Below are 19,022 nucleotides of genomic sequence, written 5' to 3'. Positions count from 1 at the left end.
TTAAGTACGGAACAAGTTTTAGACGCAAACCCGTCTGCTCTGACAACAAGATCGGTGAAAAAAATCTTATCAATTCATTGTTGAAATTGTTCTTGGTAGGAAGTATCGACTAGTAAATGCAAGATAAAAAATTATACTATAGTATCTGATCTCTCAATAAAAACCCCTAAAATAATGAATAAACAAAATTTCTTCTTACTCGTAATTTCTTCTTACTCGTAATTAAGCCATAGCTTAATTAATACAAAGTCACATTTCCCTTGCTAAATCGAAAGCGGCGGAGATGAATGCGTAAACAATAGCCGCTGAGTGTCTAGTTTCTTCATTAAACTGATAGCAATGGGCTGATCTTCAACGGTTTCACGGTTAGTTTCGAATTCTTTGTGCTTCATGGGCCCCATTCTATAAGTGAACATATTTAGCGGTAAATACGCATTAGTATTTGTCAAAGACATTCAATAAAATTTTCACCATCACATCAAGCAACAGGAGGACTTTCTTCACAAATATTTTCCGAACTTTGTCAGCGCTCACTGGACAAGACTGTGAAGAGACTAGATTTAGATTTGCATATGCATGAAATGCAGGATAACAACACGACATGACAAATCATTCATTTGTGCATTTTCAAGTTATTTCTTCTGATAAACGTTAAGTTTTGTTTAATCTCTTTGGTTAAAAAATAAGTATTATTGAGGAAAACGTACGAATTACGTGACTAAATGCCTAACACGAAAACGACATATAACAATTTTAATTTTTCTTATGAGATTAAAAATTGACCAACAATTATATTGCTTCTTCTATTCAGCATGAAACATCGAACGAGAACAATCAAACGAGGACAATTAAAGACCAACTGCGCTAAAATGTAAGAAATAATCGATAAATAGCACAAATTCAATATTAGCGACGAATATTTAAACTGATTACCTCAAATATTCCAAAGCCGAGTCGATGAAGGCTTTCCTATTGGGCTGCCAGGAAGCCATCTTGGAAAATCCTACGGATCCTTCAGACCATCCCCCGACAGCCACAGTCACGTGCAGCGAGGGAACACGAGCCTTCATGGCCATGAGTTGCCTGAGCGCTCCTGTGGAATATTATTCATGTATATTTTACGATTATGATGTTATGATCGGTATTTTCCATGATTCCGAAAATGAAAGCTAGGTGCTGTTGCGCGGTTGAAATAATCAATTTCACGTTCTTCCCTATTTGTATAATCAACAATTATTTTGTTAACCCAGAAGAAAACATTAGTCTAATGACGAAGTTACAAAATGAAGTTGCTATCTTTTCCTGTTTCTAAAAAAAAACAATATTTGCTAATTGTTACTCTGCTTTAGTATTCATCAAGTGCAAGTTCTATTTTTCTTCAAATATATACGTGGAATATAGAATCTTCATTACAACTTATAGAATGTTTATTAAATATTCAAATGTTCACATATATAGAATATTCATCACACAAATCATTGCTCCAAGGTTGCATGCTCACCTCTAGTGTCGTATGTTGGGTCAAGAGAAATGGTTGATCTGTCGTCGTCGAGACCAGCAAAGAGGAAGACCAGGTGGGTGCAGAGACTGGGGTCGATGTCATCCAAACTGAACTTGCCAGCACCAATAGGCCTGAGCACTGACCAGCCCTCGATAAAGCAAGATATCACGGGACTACTTCCCGTAGAAACGCTGTGTTGAGCACTCATACCTGTAGAGGAGGCGAAGGCATTATTCTCATACCTGGCAACAAGTCAAGAACATACTCAGATCAATTTCTCATTCTCTCGCATGGCCGTCCATGCAGATTTAGAATATTTCGATGGTTTAGATGAAAATGTTCTAAACTGGGCAGCATTTTCAGCACAAATATCATTGGATATAATTTGCATTATAGTAAAAATAGCATGTTAAAATAACGTCATACTCGTAGCCTGCCGAATTACCGCGCGCAGGACCTCTCCAACATGCGCTTACGAGCGTCTCACTTTCAAATGCCGCGACATGAATTAGCACGACAAACCGATTAAAAATACACATTTTCGTTCCAATTACCAGTAGTGAGAATACCAGAATGATGCGAAATTGTAGTTTCATAAGTAATTGTTGATCGTATTTTCGGTTTATACTAATCAAATCTGAGATTGACCAAAGTCTTCAGCCTGATTCGAATTTTCTTGCGCATTAGTACAAGTAAATTCTCGATTGCCTTCGCATTTTGTCATATAGGAAATAGTATATCATCTGTAAAGTATGAAATAGTATATCATCACATAACAGATACATGAAAGCCTATGGCGCTTTTTGGATTATACATTGCTTCTTCACATTTTCCCTTAAAATGAACAACTTGAACCATTCTAGAAATCTATTCAAATTCATTTCACTTAATGACCATCTATTTTTTTAAGTTCTAATGACATATTTTCACTCTGAAAATTGTATAAGAAATTTTTCTATTTGAAAGTAGTAGCGACTAGGAGATTATGTGTAGGTTAAGGTAGTTGAAATTAGGGAGCAAGGTGCACGATTCAGAGACTTCGAAGAGGGAGGCACCGAATTAGTTGGGGTCTTGTTGCTGATAGGTCTCTGCTAACCCCGTTGAATTCTCGCATGCAAAGGGCTCATGCTGAGTACCTACAGAGCTGGGCAGCGATACTTTGAAATGTATCAGCATCTACCACTACCGCTACATGCTCTAAATGTAGCGGGCACTACCGCTACCGCTATAATTGCTTAAATGTAGCGCCGCTACCGCTACCGCTACATGTAGCGTGCCACTGCCCACCTCTGAGTACTTAATGCATTTAATTTCATCTCTTGCTCCCGCCCAACACATTATAGCCTGAGGACGTGTTTAATTTAGCCGTAAGGATCTTCTCTGATACGCGAACCAGCCTGCTATTCCATCTGTCAAGATTCTAATATTCGGGTTACTGTTTTATCTTGAGATTTTAATAAGTCCGTCAACTGGCTCTCTTATTAATCACAATTTGCTCAAGGTTTGGCCGACCTTAGTTTATTAACTTGAACTTCATAAATCGTCACTTAATTAAAGGCCGTTAGGACACTTCTAAATACATACTATACAATAATATTTTAGGTGTGTATTTGGTCAATAAATCATTAAATTAAATTGAATAGGTATATTGATCTTAAATGCAGCTAACACTCTGGAATGAATTCGAACAGCTGGCACTTATCACTTTCAGTATGATTACGCTTCCTGTGTGCGCGTCTTGCCATGGATATACTTGCTGCCTACCCGGCTTGTATCCTGTCTTATTTCGATATTTGTCAGCTCCTGTTGTGTCAGGTTTCGAGATACGACTCGGGATATTACTGTGTTCGTTTCTGTTGCCGTTCAAATTGGAAATATGTAATGTAATTGTTAACTTACAAAATTTACCAGCTCATAACTTTTCTTTACAGTAATACCGATCATTCTTCATTTCAGCGCTGAATTTGAACTTAGCCTCCAAGATTTTTTTGCGCATTCGGAGAACGTACGATGGGTTCCCTATAAAACTAAGTAAAACGGTTATGTTTGCGTAATTTTCTTACAGTTTCAGCAACCCGCTCCCTAATCGTGGCAATGAACAGCACCCAATATTCAAGGCCAATCAAGAACACAAGTTGAATGCAATAAAATGAGGTCTTTGGTTGCACAACATCCAGTTGTCACTGCTCAAACCAGTTTACATTCTCCAATGGCAACGCGCTTCAACATATCACGCTAGGCGAAGAGGAAACAAATTTATATTCATTATCTTTTTAGGCCGCTAAAATTCTTTAAGATAACCTACAATTTAAACATATGTATACTATTTCTTACAAACATACTATTCAATGTTCACGGTCAGTGATTTATTCTTTTCGGGCAAGTCAGTCATATGTCAAATAATTAGTACATCAACGCTACCCTTCTAAAATTACACAATTCAACTGTCCTACGCACAAGGGTTGAAATTAACCATAAACGATTTCATAGTCTTTCTATAGGAAATACTTACAGCACTGGAAGTAGAGAGCAAAAAGAAGGAGAGTACGTTTCTGGATGCACATCATATTTTCCGTGTTTGGTTTCGCAGTAATTAATCCGGAAAAGATTGTCACACCAGAAGCCACATCGCACACTCTCGATTAGCAGGTCATGAGCAAGTTGTACTGCATTAAATTAATGGGCAACCTAAGTACCCGTTTAAAAATAGTGTAATTAACGTCGACCAAGCGCGCCTCTTCACTCTACCTCTCCGCGCGTCGGATAAACTGCGACTGATCATCAGCGTTTGCCGAAGTTGCTGAACGAGGTATTCCCACCGCAGCAGATATAGGAAGGACGGCACTCGCCATGCCATGCTATATATGACCGCAGCTTATAGTGCCCTTGGCGTAGAGATGCATCGGCCCGGCGGTGCTGCAAATAACATATGTCTCTTGATCCATCCATGCACTTGCTATAAATCAAATCATCATCGTTGAATTAAATCACTATTGTAACTATGTTTCTTGATTTTTATAACCCTTTTTACGTTTTCTGGTTCGAGCCTTGATTATTTATTACTTTGGCCAAAGGTAGGAGGGAAAAAGACTCCTTTTGGTTTCCCCAAAAGAGTCTTTTGGGAAACCAAAAATTTTTACACAATTTATCCTCTAAATCACGCCAAATTCTTTGTATGAAAATTTAGTAGCAATTGCAAATTTCAGAGTTACCTCCAGACTGAAATAGTTTTTATATTTAGTTTTTATATTAAATAGTTTATAAATTAATATTTATATATATTTATATAATATATAAATAGTTTTTATATTAAATAAGCGGTCGATCGGAAGCTAGTTGCATGCTGTCAGGTATGAAATGATTGTACGTTGATTTTTTCAGTTATTCAATAACAATTTTTTACCAAGACTTCATTTTTCCAACAACTCAGCGTGGTGCCTAACAATACTTCCTTATCCAGATTCTCATGGTCAGAGGAGTTCTAAGGCTGGACCCAGCATGTATTGCATAACACGCAACTCTTGTGACTGCCATGCCCGAGAGTATACTAACTACTAATTGTTAGTCAACTGCTGATGATAATGATTGATCACTGTTCAATTGCTCGGTATCACCTAGATAAAATATGAGCCATTATATAGCAAGTGCGAAAATAGTTTGCAAAGATATTTCTCATTGAAGTTGATAAGAGCAAAACATATGTGTGATGACATTGTATGCCTGTCGGAACGTTCCCACCATGAACAGTTACTAATGATCAATAACTTAAAAAATATATGCAATTGATACTGCTTGATGAACAAAGATTTTGCATCGACTTTGTACCGATTCTTCAATGACCAACATTTACAGTTGTCACGATACTTTTGCGATATTTCAAAATAAAAGATGGAATTTGCATTAGGGAAGAATTAACAGTTAAACCAAGTGATTGCAATATTTTCAGGATGTTTATGCATGAGCATCGGAAGCTTCTAATAAACTAAATGTTGATAAATTTAGAAATATATCAATAAGGTGAATATTAGTATCAATTAGTTACGCCTCGGATTCCAGCACTGCAAGAAAAGCTAAACTAGTCTCTCTCCCTCAACTCGATTTTGTGAAATCATATACTTTCTCTCTATTTGAGCTAAAATAAAACGTTATAGAAATAGAAATTTCTATGGAAGAACCAATGATGTGTGGAAAAACGAGACGTAAAATTCTGCGTGACATTTTCAAAGTTCAGGTGCTTCATGAATAATATGGCTGTTAGAATTGTCACCTGGGCTGAGAGGTAGGACGGTAGCTTATTTTTTACAATTTGTAAATATGTCATGTGTTATATTACAGATTATTTATAGCCGCTTCCTCTAATATGATTGCGTGTGTATCCATTAATTGTTAAATATTTTCGAGTTTTAAGGCTGAAATGAATATTTTGGATGAACTTATTGTTATTGCCTGTACTAATATAGACGAATGGAAGTAACGAACAAGTACAAGGATATTTTAACAAATTCATATTATATCACATATTAAAATATTCCAACTATTATCAAAAACATCATGCGGATACTTATGCTAGGCTGCTTGCTATTTTCCACTCATAGAGTGGCTAGAAGAAGGTACAACTCTTTTATTATTTTTAAACCTGATTCAGCTAGCTATAGGTACCGTCCAATAACATCATGTAACAGGTGCCAAATAATTCTGGTGTATCAATTCTCGAATGTCAATAAAAAAAGAACATATATAAGCACAATAAAACACTCAAAAAATGCATTTCAAGAGTAAATTGTATAAATTGTAAGCTACAACTTTCTTCCGGCGAAATTGTTGATAATTTTATTTCAATAGGCCACAAATTTGCATGAATCGATTTCACCGCAATTTTCAGAAGCGGTCTCTATATCGGTCGTTCATTGAACGATTTTAAGCTAATATTTTGCATGTAAAAAAATTCAATTCAATTTTTTCTAAGTAAGATTTTTTCCGAAATAGCACGAGCACATAAATATACTTTAGTTCTTTAGAAAATAAAGTACAAGATGGCGTAAGGAGGAAAAGCTCGAGCTGATAGTAGGAGTGAGTGCGCGATCTGATAGAATATTCAGACGTGTTGCGAACAGGCGAGCAACGTGCTGCTGTTGTGGCAAGTCGTCGACAGAAAATCTTGCATCAGGAAGTAAACTTTATTTTTCAGGGTAAAAATAAGTAACTAAAAGGCTGTCATGACCTCAAAAGTTTTCACAGATCACTTAAGTAATGTCATCGACGCCAACTTCTGCACTCATATCAGCTTTTGTTACTTGGGGTTGAAGAAGTCCATGTCAACCATAAAGAATATATATATATTCATAGATTCCTAAAATAATTGGTGTGCCATTAAACTCTTTTTGGATTGCACAGCGATGCAACTGTACCTAAATTCGGCACCATTATAGCGTTATAAAATTATGCAGTTTGACACGGTGTCTTGCTCAAGCTGGCAGTGCTGGAGAAAAAATCGCACATTATATCGTATGTCCTAGGGTCAGGATTTCACCACCCAATGGTGATGATTCATCGCTGGCGGTGGTTAATACCAACCAATTTTAGGTTAGATGAAGGAGCCCTATAAGTATCCTATTATTTAATCTCCAGGAGCTAATATGTATAAATCTCACCTTCTAGACCTAAATTATGAATTATTTTAGGCATGCAATTTAGTTTTATAATAACAAAGAGAATCGAGAAAATTTTAGTTCCTAATGACATAAGATATTACAGCAATATGGAGTTTTGGGTCGTAGGTGCTCCCGGTTTTGGAACGTGGCAGGGATAGAGTACGCATTCATTAATTTCAATTTTGGCCATGTCTTTGTAAGTCCGTGTCCTCAATGTCAACAAATTAAGAGTCATATTTCAATGAATAATTGTATTATCAAGTTCAGCTGTTAATCATTCCTTGAACAAAGAAACACTATAACATTCTAAACGGTTCGTCGATCCTATTCTAAGATTTGAGCTTGACATTTTTTCTATTGGAATGCTGGACCTAAAACACAACACATTTTGCACTGTAGTGGTCAAAATAGCTCGCACAAAGGCCACGCGTATAACATGGCAGGGCAGCCATGGGCCAAACATCACTTGGACTCAGCGCTGTTTCCACCGCCAAGCTTGTTCTGTAGCCTGGTCTGGATCATTGCTACTACTATCACTATCATCCTAAAAGAACAACAGATGACTTACATCGTATCACACAATATATGGATTATGAATTATATACAGGATAACTATAATAAATCAGATTCATTACAATGAATTTCGATTTTATCACCGCATTTGGCATTATTTGAAATTCAGAGTTCATAGATTTTCACATATTTTTTGCTGTATAATTGATTTTTTCTATTAAAACACCAAAAGAATTTACTTGTATTCTCATTAGAGGCTGTTGCTGCTGGCAGCAGCCGATGCATGCACAAATCTTGCCACCTTTGATTTTTTCACCGCCATGCACGGCATTGCCCGACACAAGGGGCATGAAGAGCTGCAACAAAGAAAAAGAAATTGATTAGTGAAATTGATTTCTAATCAAATTCTAATCAATTACAAATTGATTAGCGGCAGTTTAGCAAAGGTGATTTATTGAGGAAGTTTGCCGTAATACGGTTACCCGATTTTAACTATTCCAGAGATAAAAAAATTAGCTTGATTGACAATATTGACAATTTAAAATAGGCATTGATTGATTTTCATTTATCATGCCTGGATTTGGCAAGAAATCCCTGAGTTTTTATGCATATAAACTATCGAGCAATTAGTATAATTAAGTAATATTTAGTTTCTAAAGTCGGTTCTTACTAGGAAGTGAGCCATTGGTGAGCGCACGGTATGCAGAATGTGTGGCTGCATGCAGTGAGGACGGCATAATCTTGATCAGCAATGGACCAACAAACTGAACAATCATTCTCCAAAATGGCACGTCCCAGTGCTTCTTGCAGCGTCGTTTCACCAAAGGCAGAAATAAATATTTTCCTCTGGAGCGCTTCAATTACATTCATATGTTCACGCGCGGCTGTCACAGCCATTTCTTCACTTTGGTAATTGTCTTTGAAGGCCTGGGTTGACGTCAGCGCCTCGAAATACTCACAAAGTGTTTCGATGTCGTTTAGGTTATCTTGGTTCACGAGGCTGTTGTTTTGGTAGGCTAGACTGACGAGTCTTACTATATTCACAACCCAGCTGACGATGAGTGGTAAATTTGAATTCTGGACAGACGCATGAACCATAAGTTCCCCTGTGTTTTCTCTCAGGACGATGGTACTCAGGGCGGGAACTAATTCGCTTATTAATTTCATAGTTGGATGCACCCTCGCTTCTTCCTCTATACCGGGAAGCAAGACTGCGTAATCGTCCGTGTAATATGCTGGATTTTCGGCTTCTTGCATCTGAAAATAAAAAATAAAAGTAATTTATCAGGTTGTTTATTATGATAGTTGTGGTGTAGGTAAGATTATATCAAATGTAACATAGAAAATTGACGAAAGGAAAAATTCGGTTATCTCACCATTCCAAGAGGGATGAAGGACTCTGCGAAGCCGTTATTGCCAAAAATTCCATTGCGAGAGCCCATTGAGACGAAAATTTGTTCTTAACTCCAGGTGCCGTCGATGCAGTCAGCTGTGATCGATTCTCCAAACGCGTCGATTCACCAAACGACCGATTCTCCAAACTGCAAGAAACGTTAACTCAGACCCTGTAGGATGGATGCAATTCATCTCGTGGTTGGCCGATACTTGCATAAGATCGGCGACATAGGAGAACTTGGGCCAACTTAGCCAAATAGTATGTTCTTAATTATGTGCACCGGTACAGGTTTCATTAAACCTGACAAGTTGCAGATGAGGTTTAATTACGCTCATTATATTAGAGCTAAGTACAGGTAAGCTTCATCGTTCGAAGGCATCTGACGAGCTCTTCGAAAATATTGTATTTGTTTTTAAAAGTTTAAGAGCGTTATTTCATGTCCTTTCCGGTCACTATCTGAAAGGTAGACTGGGACACGTTCAGACTCATCGGGCGTTCTTGGTTCGCGATAAGCATCGGTTACTGATCGGTCATCAAATATAGAATCCTGAGGTTAAGATTGAATCTGGCCCATTAGATGCGTTTTGTTTAATCTGTTTACGGTCGTGAAGCGATAGAATAAGGTGAGCACAGAGATCTATTAAAGATATTTCTCATGGATGTAGAACTTAAAAGACTTTGATTCCTATTAATGTTTTGTTTATTAATTTAGCTCACAAATCAACTCTGCACAGTACAGATCAGTTATTTTCGGCGGAAGCATGCGTTCGTACTGAGTTTATAGATATTGTGGGACAATATTTTATTTACACCACACACAAAAGCCCAATAGCGATTTCTGATCAGTACTCCGACATGAAATTTCATGTATTTTCTTACTGATAAACCGAATTTATAAATTCACACAAAATTCACTCACAATTCACAGTACGAAATTTCTATAAGATATTATACTGCATATTATTCGAGCACATAGTGAAATGAAAACACTTCCATTAATTTTCTTAAACGAAAAAAAACTTTTTCACTGAAATAGGTTTGGGCACTTCAATAATTATAATTTTAGGCAAATTATTCTGTTCCAACACGTGGTGAAAGATTGTTGTTCTTTAAGGATGATCCAAAACCTGCAACTTTGATCGGTAGAATGCAGACACGAAATTATAACAAATATCAAAAGACGGTATCAAGAATGGATTACAATGCATCAATTATATTTTTATAAATATAATTGATGCACATGAGCGTTATTTATATATATATATATATTATGAGCGTTATATCATGTCCTTTCCGGTCACTATCTGGGAGGTAGACTGGGACATGTTCAGACTCATCGGGCGTTAAATTAAAAACTCAGTACGAACGCATGCTTCCGCCGAAAATAACTGATCTGTAATACAGTATTACAGTATTAAACAGTAAAATCAATAAATGCAGTATTAAAATGAGGCTACTGAGGCGTTTATAATAAGGAAAGTTATGAAAATTTTAATTCCAACTGTGTCGCTGTATAGAGTTCATCAAGGAAATTACTTTCAGCTTGATAAACATCCCAACATATTTATTTAACTCAATATATAAACAAATTTCACAGAGTATTAAATATAAAACATGTTAATAAAATTTAATTTTATCGCCCGGAGCATGGCTTACCTGTTCAAACAGTGGCGTCGAAATACTCATAAGTCACGCCATCGCGAGGCAGGCAAATGGTTGCCACCAGTGCTTCCTCTAAAACAGACTCCCAATCTTAGTGGAGCGTTTTTTATTTTTTTTTGTAGTATTTTCTACGTATTAACAATGTTACTGTACCTTGTAGTAACAGGAATATTATTTGCACTTGAGAATTGATATAAGAAAATATATTGATTCGACATTTGAATAATATCATTAATGCATGTACCGGCAAGCAGCAGAGCTGTTACTGCTCTGATGTTACACGTGGTGCAGTTTCTCGCCTGCTGGGCCGTAGCTAGGGTGCCTCTCATTGTGTTTCAGTGATGTTCAGGTTTATTTGGTTTCTGAAGATCTCAAGTGTTTTGTTTGAAGGATTGATTATTGTAAACGCGGTGCTGAAACAGTGTGATAAGATGGCGGATTTATTCAAGGGCAATTTCTGATAATGTTAATTGTAAGTGTGGTGCATGGGATTGTTCGGTGAGTTGGAGGATTTACCCCGAGAACCGGCTTATTTGATCGGTAATATAATTCTACGGGGTGGTTTTTCTTCATAAAGAGTCAGAGTGTACATGTGATGATATTTTTGGTGTTTGTATGGAAAGGACACACCACTGAAGAGATTCTGGTACATCAAGAATTTTAAGGTAATAGTTGAACTGAGAGGGATGGAAAAAACACATGTTGTATGTTTTATTCTTTATAAAAAAATGACGGGTCGTAAGTAAACAACTATTAGATGGGCCGCTAGATTTGACCCTAGGAGTATGTGCTTCTTTGCAGCTACAAAAGAGACCTCAAACAATGAAAAATGACTGTATTGTATCCGACCGAAAACTATCTTTTTAAAGATTTTTCTATGATCACTAATTGATTCACCAAGAAGTCGTCTGAAAATAAAGAATAGGCATTCAATATATTGAAAGATAAATTTCAGCACTGAAATGAATTTTAATATGAAAAATTAGTGAAACATTGTTTCAGCGTTTAGATTAGAATAACCGACTTGCATTATTAAAATGAGTTATGCATACTGTATATTAGTGTGACATTCATTCACTCAGATTCAATTTTACTGTAACTGAGATAAAAAAAAACATGGAGATATATTTTTGCGGGTTGGGGGTAAACAATATTCAGTTACACATAAAGTTACACATTAAAGTTACGCATTAAATTTACACAGTAGTCTTAGTTGCACCAAGTTACACAGTAAGCTTAGCTACACCATGTTGCGCAGTATACGCTTAGTTGTACCTAGTTACACAGTAAGCTTAGCTACACCATGTTGCGCAGTATACGCTTAGTTGTACCTAGTTACACAGTAAGCTTAGCTACACCTTGTTGCGCAGTTTACGCTTAGTTGTACCAAGTTACACATTGAACTTACTGGTACCAAGTTACGCAATTTACGCTAAGTTGTACCAAGTTACAAAGTGAACTTAGTGGTACAAAGTTACACAATAAACTTAGTGGCACAAGTCACACCGTACGTATACGTTCAATTGTATCAAGTGACACACTACTTCCAGTCACTCAGTCACTATTAACTAGTTTTGATGATATCAACGGAGATCTTGAATGATTAAAAATTTGATTCCCTCATACATGAATTTCGATATTCATTTAAAAAAAGCATTGCAGCGCTCGGCTAGACTTTAAATGGGTGCTTCGCCGAATATTAAATACACGAATGAATCCAAGAGCTTGAGAGAAACTAGTAATCTTGAAATCTAATGAAGGAAGCTTACTCCAATCAAAATTAATTGTTAAAATAACATTTTTTGATGGATTGTTTCGGCTGTAATAAAGTTGTATTATACTAGACACTCTTCGTTCCAGATGTGGACAACGAATTGAATATGGTCTACAAGCTAGCAGCTTAATACAGGATTGCTTGGTATGGACAGTCCCGTACGATTGTAACAATTTTGTGCTCCGGACTAACTTAATAATGTTGAAATTGATTTACCTTGAATAGAGTAAGATCCATTTCAAGCGACGGAGCATATATAACTCTTGTTTAATGAAATTTGTACGACAGTTCAAATTAATATTTTCTGAAGAAAATTCAAATGTACTGTATTGAAGGTATGAAAAATGTGCAAAACCAAAGCTCCTTCCTTCCTGTTTTGCTATGCCTTATGATTTCATTTTTATAAATGACATTTTAAATCCAGGTAATATATTGACCCGATATATATTATGTTTACACAATAAAATAGCTCCTCTCTACGCAGTGCCAGGCATCAAACTAATTTTCACATTTTCACTCAAACATGCGAATATTCTAAATCAAATAATAAATAGTTAAACACCGTAGCTTTACATAAATATTATTTATTAGAAGAGCATTTGTTTTATTTCCACGGAAATAAAGGACGATTTGATTTGTTTCAAATTAGCATAGATTACGCTCAGGCCATTCCTCGTTTATCATTAAGATCAAGTCTATTGATTCGTATCTTATGATCTTATCCAACAATATACTCTCATCGCATATTTTCAGATACTATCGTAACAATAATTAGTAGCAGAAAATAGAAGTTCCTTACTGCGGTTCTGCGGTGTTTGTTTTATAAACGTATGTGACCGCGGCCTTTTTGGCAGTGCTTATACACGCAAGATAAAGATCTTTCTAATCTTACGTGCCTCGGTTCGTGGCTAGTAAGATCGGCATTTTTTTTTTTTTGTAATAGAGATTATGGCTTTGAATGAGTCTACCTTTGCTGTGTGACGTTTTTTGTGCCAAAGTTTGAAGAATGAAGAAAATGTTTGCAACATAGACTATCATAAAATTTGATCGGTCAATTTCATGCAGCTGATGCGTATTTTCTTTCGGTAAAATCGATATTATGATATCATGGTCACATACCTAATGACTCTTCATACAGGTTATGCATTTGTTACATCCTGCAAAATCCTATTAATGTGGCCATTAGGGCATGATGGAGAAACATTGTAAGGGTAAATAATTAAATTTGAATGGTGATATGAGCCTCATGAGTATTTGTCAAGGCAACTAATGGCAGACGTGTAAACCGGCGTTATTTTAAGCTGGATATCCAGCCTAAAAAATAATTGCTCAGCGATTTATTTTTATTATTTTCCAGTAGTTTTTGCGAATCATGAATAATTGTTATGATCTTCCTTGAAGAAAAATACTTATTTAACGCTTGACTCTGGTAATTAAAATCAACGAAATTATCTTCTCCCCGCACGCCATGAATTAATCTCAACTATACATTTTGTTAGCGGACTGATGCATATCTTCTCGACTGGGAATAGCGTAACTAGGTAGATACATTACTCATTTTAAACGGGGCAAAGTTTGTGACTCTCGAGACGTTGTAGTTTTACTGCCATTCGAAATAAGATTCAACTTCAAATCAAAAGATCGAATTTGCAATGTGCCTGTTGACGCTCTCGAAACGACGTGAACAGATTCCGGAGCGTCGGAAAGTCAGTTCGCTACCAGCCCCATGCTCTATCAAAATGCATAAAATCAAGAAAATTGAACTTTGTCAAGGTGATTGGCAATTACAACTGAGTTAAAGTCTCATCAAACTTCTAATTAAACTCGGGTTAAAACGTCGTTAAAGTTTGAGGTATCGTCCAATGTAGGTCGACCGATCGTGCTAACGGCTGTGTGAGGCAAGTTCTCGCTGAAGTTTACTGTGGTAATTACTGCCTTCAGCACTCAGGTGACCTTCAATAATGCTCCAGTTTATTTTTAATACCTAAGTGACAATTTTTTTAACATGGAAAACGATTAGGATAGTGTCGAATCCCCCGAGGCATTTAATGACATGTTTTTAGTCCGTAAATTCTGATCACATGAATATCGATGTACATATTCGCACAACCTCCATATGAAAGCCATCAAAGCTTGTATAATGAAGCCGATTGTTCTCGACCAAGAATTTGTAAGCATCATAATTTTTATCTCCCACCTGATCACTTATGTACATACATTTAAAAGAAGTCATTATGTGTACACTTGAAATTTATCGAGCATCGTATAACATGATCAAATTAGGTAAATATTAGTATTAGCAACGGTACGGTAAATTACGATATTAGTATTAGTATCGGGTTCCAAAGGCCGGATCCCTTGTGAATCAAGTCACGAAAAGTTCAAGAATCGGCAACAGGCCATGGGCCTATTTCTTCAACGCCGACACTTCTATTCTATTCTATTCTATATACTTTGAAGCCATCGTTATGTATACATTTTACCGATACTGTTTGTTCCTGCATTAGGAAGAAGTCTTTAGGTGCTTAATTTACTCAAAAATGCTCATTTATTAACTATTATCATGCGTATCTGTTATCCAGAAATATCGACTGCAAGTAAAATTAATGATGTTTGTGAAGTATTGCCTCTAATTGTCGGAATGCTACTGCAAGTTGCGAAGATTCGGAGATTACCTCGTATTTGATTTAAACGACTCGATCTTAAACTAACCAAGTTGGTCTTTTCATCAATTCTATGATAATTTGTGAATAATTCTGTATTGATTTCAAATTCGTGTATTTCAAACATTTGCTTTGTGTACTGTGTAGTTACAGCCTTGTGTTGAATTCACCGAAAATACCAAGTTCCTAATTGTTTTTTGTTGAGTTTAAATTTTTCCACCCTTGATGAATTCACGTATTTTCATTCCTCTAAGAAAAAAGCATTGAGACCCACATGGTTCACGTACGTATAGTTTGCCTGAAACCTCTTACACGTGAACTATATTCCTTGCGACATTTTTGTAAAAAAATTCGTGAACTCAGCGTCCTCCTTCCATTAAATCTAAGAAATTAGTGCTAATTCCACGCTTTAATATTAAACTATGGTTTAAATTATAATGAACCTAAATGGTATCATATGCGTCCACGTACTGAGTGCTGATTTCGCATGAAACTCGCAGGATTAGCATTATAATTAACCAAAAATGTTTACCTGAAAGTTTTACTGACTAAGTTTACTATGAGTAACTCGTATCACTTTACCTCTACAATATACATCATTTAACATACACGTACTACCCTCAAGTATTCGATCATAATTCAGTGTCGACTTTCCACGATTCAAAAAGAGCCCCAGAATTTGCTAAATAGAAATATGAAGAATCGCATTTGGTCCTCTTATCTGTTATCCGGTGCCATAAATAACAGTTGAACGGCTTAGGGGGAGCAATAAATCTGCTTAGCAGACCGACAAACTCTGATGAATAACGTCCCCTACAAAATTTTGTGACCGTCTAGCTCAGCCTGCTTGCACGCTCCCTAAAAAATCTTTTCCTTGTTCCGAGCTTGCAGGCTTCGTTTGCTGTACAAATTTGAATAACGCGTTTACTCGATGAACCGGCGGCTCGGCATGTGATGGCTGCTCATTGGTTTTATCACGGATATTTGAGGTTAATAAGAGACCATAACAAGAAGCGTTTGCGTAAACGCAAAAATTGCATCCAAATATTCTGTAATAAAAAATTAATGCGTTCAATATTGCACTTACAAAAATTTCAATGCACTTACAAAAATTTATCGAATCATTGTTACTACAATTGAAAATTAAATTCACGAACATCATAAATTCGTTTTAATCAATATTTTGTTTTCACTACTTTGTTTGCTGAAAATTGCATAAAAAATAAAGCAAATTAGCAAGCACTTTCCGGTGATACAAAATATTTGAACGTTGTCAATTTAGCTTCAAATGAATTGTCAGATGAAAGCATCAAGGTTTTATTTTATTTCTCGTCCTGATGATACCATTCAACGCCTGAAGATGGATATTACACCCGCAATTAAAAATTTCCTTTATCCAATAAACGCAATTCATGCAGCCATGGAGTTGATAATTGATCCGTCCCGCTGGTGCTATTCATTTAGCTGAGCCTAAAGGATGGCCTCTCGAACGCGCGATCCCGCGCTCCCCTTCCATTAATTCAACTAACCAATTTCAATGCAAAGTTGCTGAACACCTCGACGAAAAATTTGACGCCTATTGTACCAGATGGAAAAATGTGTCAGATTTATCGCTGTTTTTAAACAAGCTTTGGACCAGACTATTAATGCAAATGAATCGCCGTCAGCTGTCGAAGCAGGAGAGGCAAACACTGCCGGAGCAAGAATCCGTATCTGTGCATTGTATTGCTGCAGTTAAAGCCAGTACTGTACCTCATAGTGTGATGAGTTTAATGTTACACAAGCCCATACTATGTGTGAATAAAATATATGGTGCAGGTGAAAATAGGGAAATGAAAGCATAAACATCACACGTAATAATCATATCGTTGTAATCGCGGTGAGCATTTGATTTAAATTTAAATTTAAAATTTTATCTAATTTTTAAATTATTTAAAATCAAATCTAATTACACTAATATATTAACATAACCTAAGAAAACAATATCATTCGTATATAAAAATCAATGTCTACCTTATTCGCTCCTGGTATTATGCAATATTATTCATATTATATGACTTGTAATATTGTGCAATATTATCATTTATATCGCACATGGGCATCATCGTCAAATTTTTGGCTTAAATGATTTAACGAAATTAAGATAAGGACATAGAAGTAGATGTTTATACAATTATTGTCCCCGGGTAGTTTGAAATGTCCCATAACTCAAAAATGTTCCTTGATTCATATTCCAAACGAACTAATTCTAACTGAATTACATTTTGAACGTATTATGAATTCGTTGGGATTATAAGAACGCTTCAACTGAGTTTAAAGCCTCGTAAATATTTTCATGTGCCTTACTAATAAACCACACCTTAAAAACTTTATTGTGTTTTCGTATAGTAAACAAATGAATAACACTTGCGTTGATGAGCTATTGGTTGAAAACTAATTGCTTCATACATTCAATAATTGTCAAGTTTCGTCTTCTCTGGCGATCTGGGCATTCAGACTTAAACTAAAGTCTTGAAGCTTTCCTAAAAGAATAAAAAAACAGATAAGATTTATTAGCATATATGAAAGAAAACAAAATAATCATAACTCATCGTAAACAATATTTACGAGTTCTATTCACAAATTCTTATTCTACTATTTCGCTTCACATCCCAACAGACTCCGCCTCTCTGAGCGTCGCTTCGAATGAGAACCATATTTTCTTTCATTAATCCAGCAAATGTTTGCGAAAGTTTCCCTAATTAGAGAAACATTTAAACTCTCAATTTGAAATCTTCGTTCAAATAAATCAGGGAAAGAAGCTCCGGAGTAGCGAATGAAATTTGCTTGATTTTCCTCGAGGCGTGTCACGAAAGCAAAAACTGTGAGCCTCGAGCAAATATTTTTGGGTGGCATGAGTGTGTGGGGCCAGCGCGGCGCACTGATGAGCTCCTTTGCATAGAGAGACGCACGGCCAGACTCGTCGTCCTCGGCCAGCATCAGTCCAGGAGTGAACATCACATCGAACATGGAGAGGATGCGAGCAATATAGAGGGATGGATCTGGAAAATAAAGGGACGGTGCTAGGAATGAGTACGAAAGAGAGAGAACATTTCAGAAGAATGAGAGTTTGTGTCCTAAAAATCGATGTTTTAAACTCTGAAATACGAAATGTTCCAAGGAATGAATGTGAAAGAGAGAGTGAGCCTTTCATAAGAGAGATTGTGTCATATGAATCAAAGTTTTAAACTCTGAAATGAAGATATGATGCAATAATCAAGGAATGAGTACGAAAGAGAGAGAACTTTTCAGAAGAAAGAGAGATTGTGTCCTAAGAATCGAAGTTTTAAACTTTGAAATGAAGAGATGATGCAAGGAATGAGTACGAAAGAGAGAAAGAACCTTTCAGAAGAGTGAGACATTGTGCTCTAAGAATCGAAGTTTTAAACTCTGAAATAAAGGGACGATGCAATAAAAGAGTACGAAAAAGAAAGAATCTTTCAGAAGAAAGAGAGATTTCGTCCTAAGAATCGAAGTTTTAAACTCTGAAATGAAGAAATGTTGCAAGGAATGAATACGTAAAGAGAGAAAGAACCTTTCAGAAGAATGAGAGATTGTATCCGAAGAATAGAAGTTTTAAATACTCAAATGAAGAGATGATGCAAGAAATTATTTTTTTTTAGTATGAGAAATGAGTATGAGAGAAAGAATTTGCTGGAAAAATGAAAAATGCGTGAATGAGAAATATCGAAAGAGCATATAATGTGCGAGACGAGATTGTTTGTTAAGAATCGAGGCCTGAGAGAATTTATGGCAATTCATGCAGGGAACTGGCTTTAGATCGAAATATAACGTAGACGGATGAATTTAACGGATGTTAAAT

The 19,022-nt window shown here is 36.1% G+C and overlaps 1 protein-coding gene across 1 annotated transcript in view; it reads right to left on the bottom strand.

Moving 5' to 3' along the window:
• Nucleotides 1-4,289, bottom strand: part of LOC108681357 (probable chitinase 10) — a 39,151-nt gene extending 34,862 nt beyond the window's left edge. Inside the window, exons 1-3 of the mRNA XM_018170375.2 lie at nt 4,014-4,289; nt 1,502-1,711; nt 934-1,093 (exon numbers count right to left, since the gene is read on the bottom strand). Coding sequence (XP_018025864.1) covers nt 934-1,093; nt 1,502-1,711; nt 4,014-4,068 — 425 coding nt within the window. The 5' untranslated portion in view covers nt 4,069-4,289. The remainder of the gene's footprint in view (nt 1-933; nt 1,094-1,501; nt 1,712-4,013) is intronic.
• Nucleotides 4,290-19,022: the final 14,733 nt, after the last annotated feature.

This window comes from Hyalella azteca, unplaced genomic scaffold (assembly GCF_000764305.2).
Source record: "Hyalella azteca isolate HAZT.00-mixed unplaced genomic scaffold, Hazt_2.0.2 contig90, whole genome shotgun sequence".
In the NCBI taxonomy this organism is placed as follows: domain Eukaryota; kingdom Metazoa; phylum Arthropoda; class Malacostraca; order Amphipoda; family Hyalellidae; genus Hyalella; species Hyalella azteca.
The sequence above is the reverse complement of the archived record's forward strand: the minus strand, read 5'-3'. Positions and strand labels throughout refer to the sequence as shown.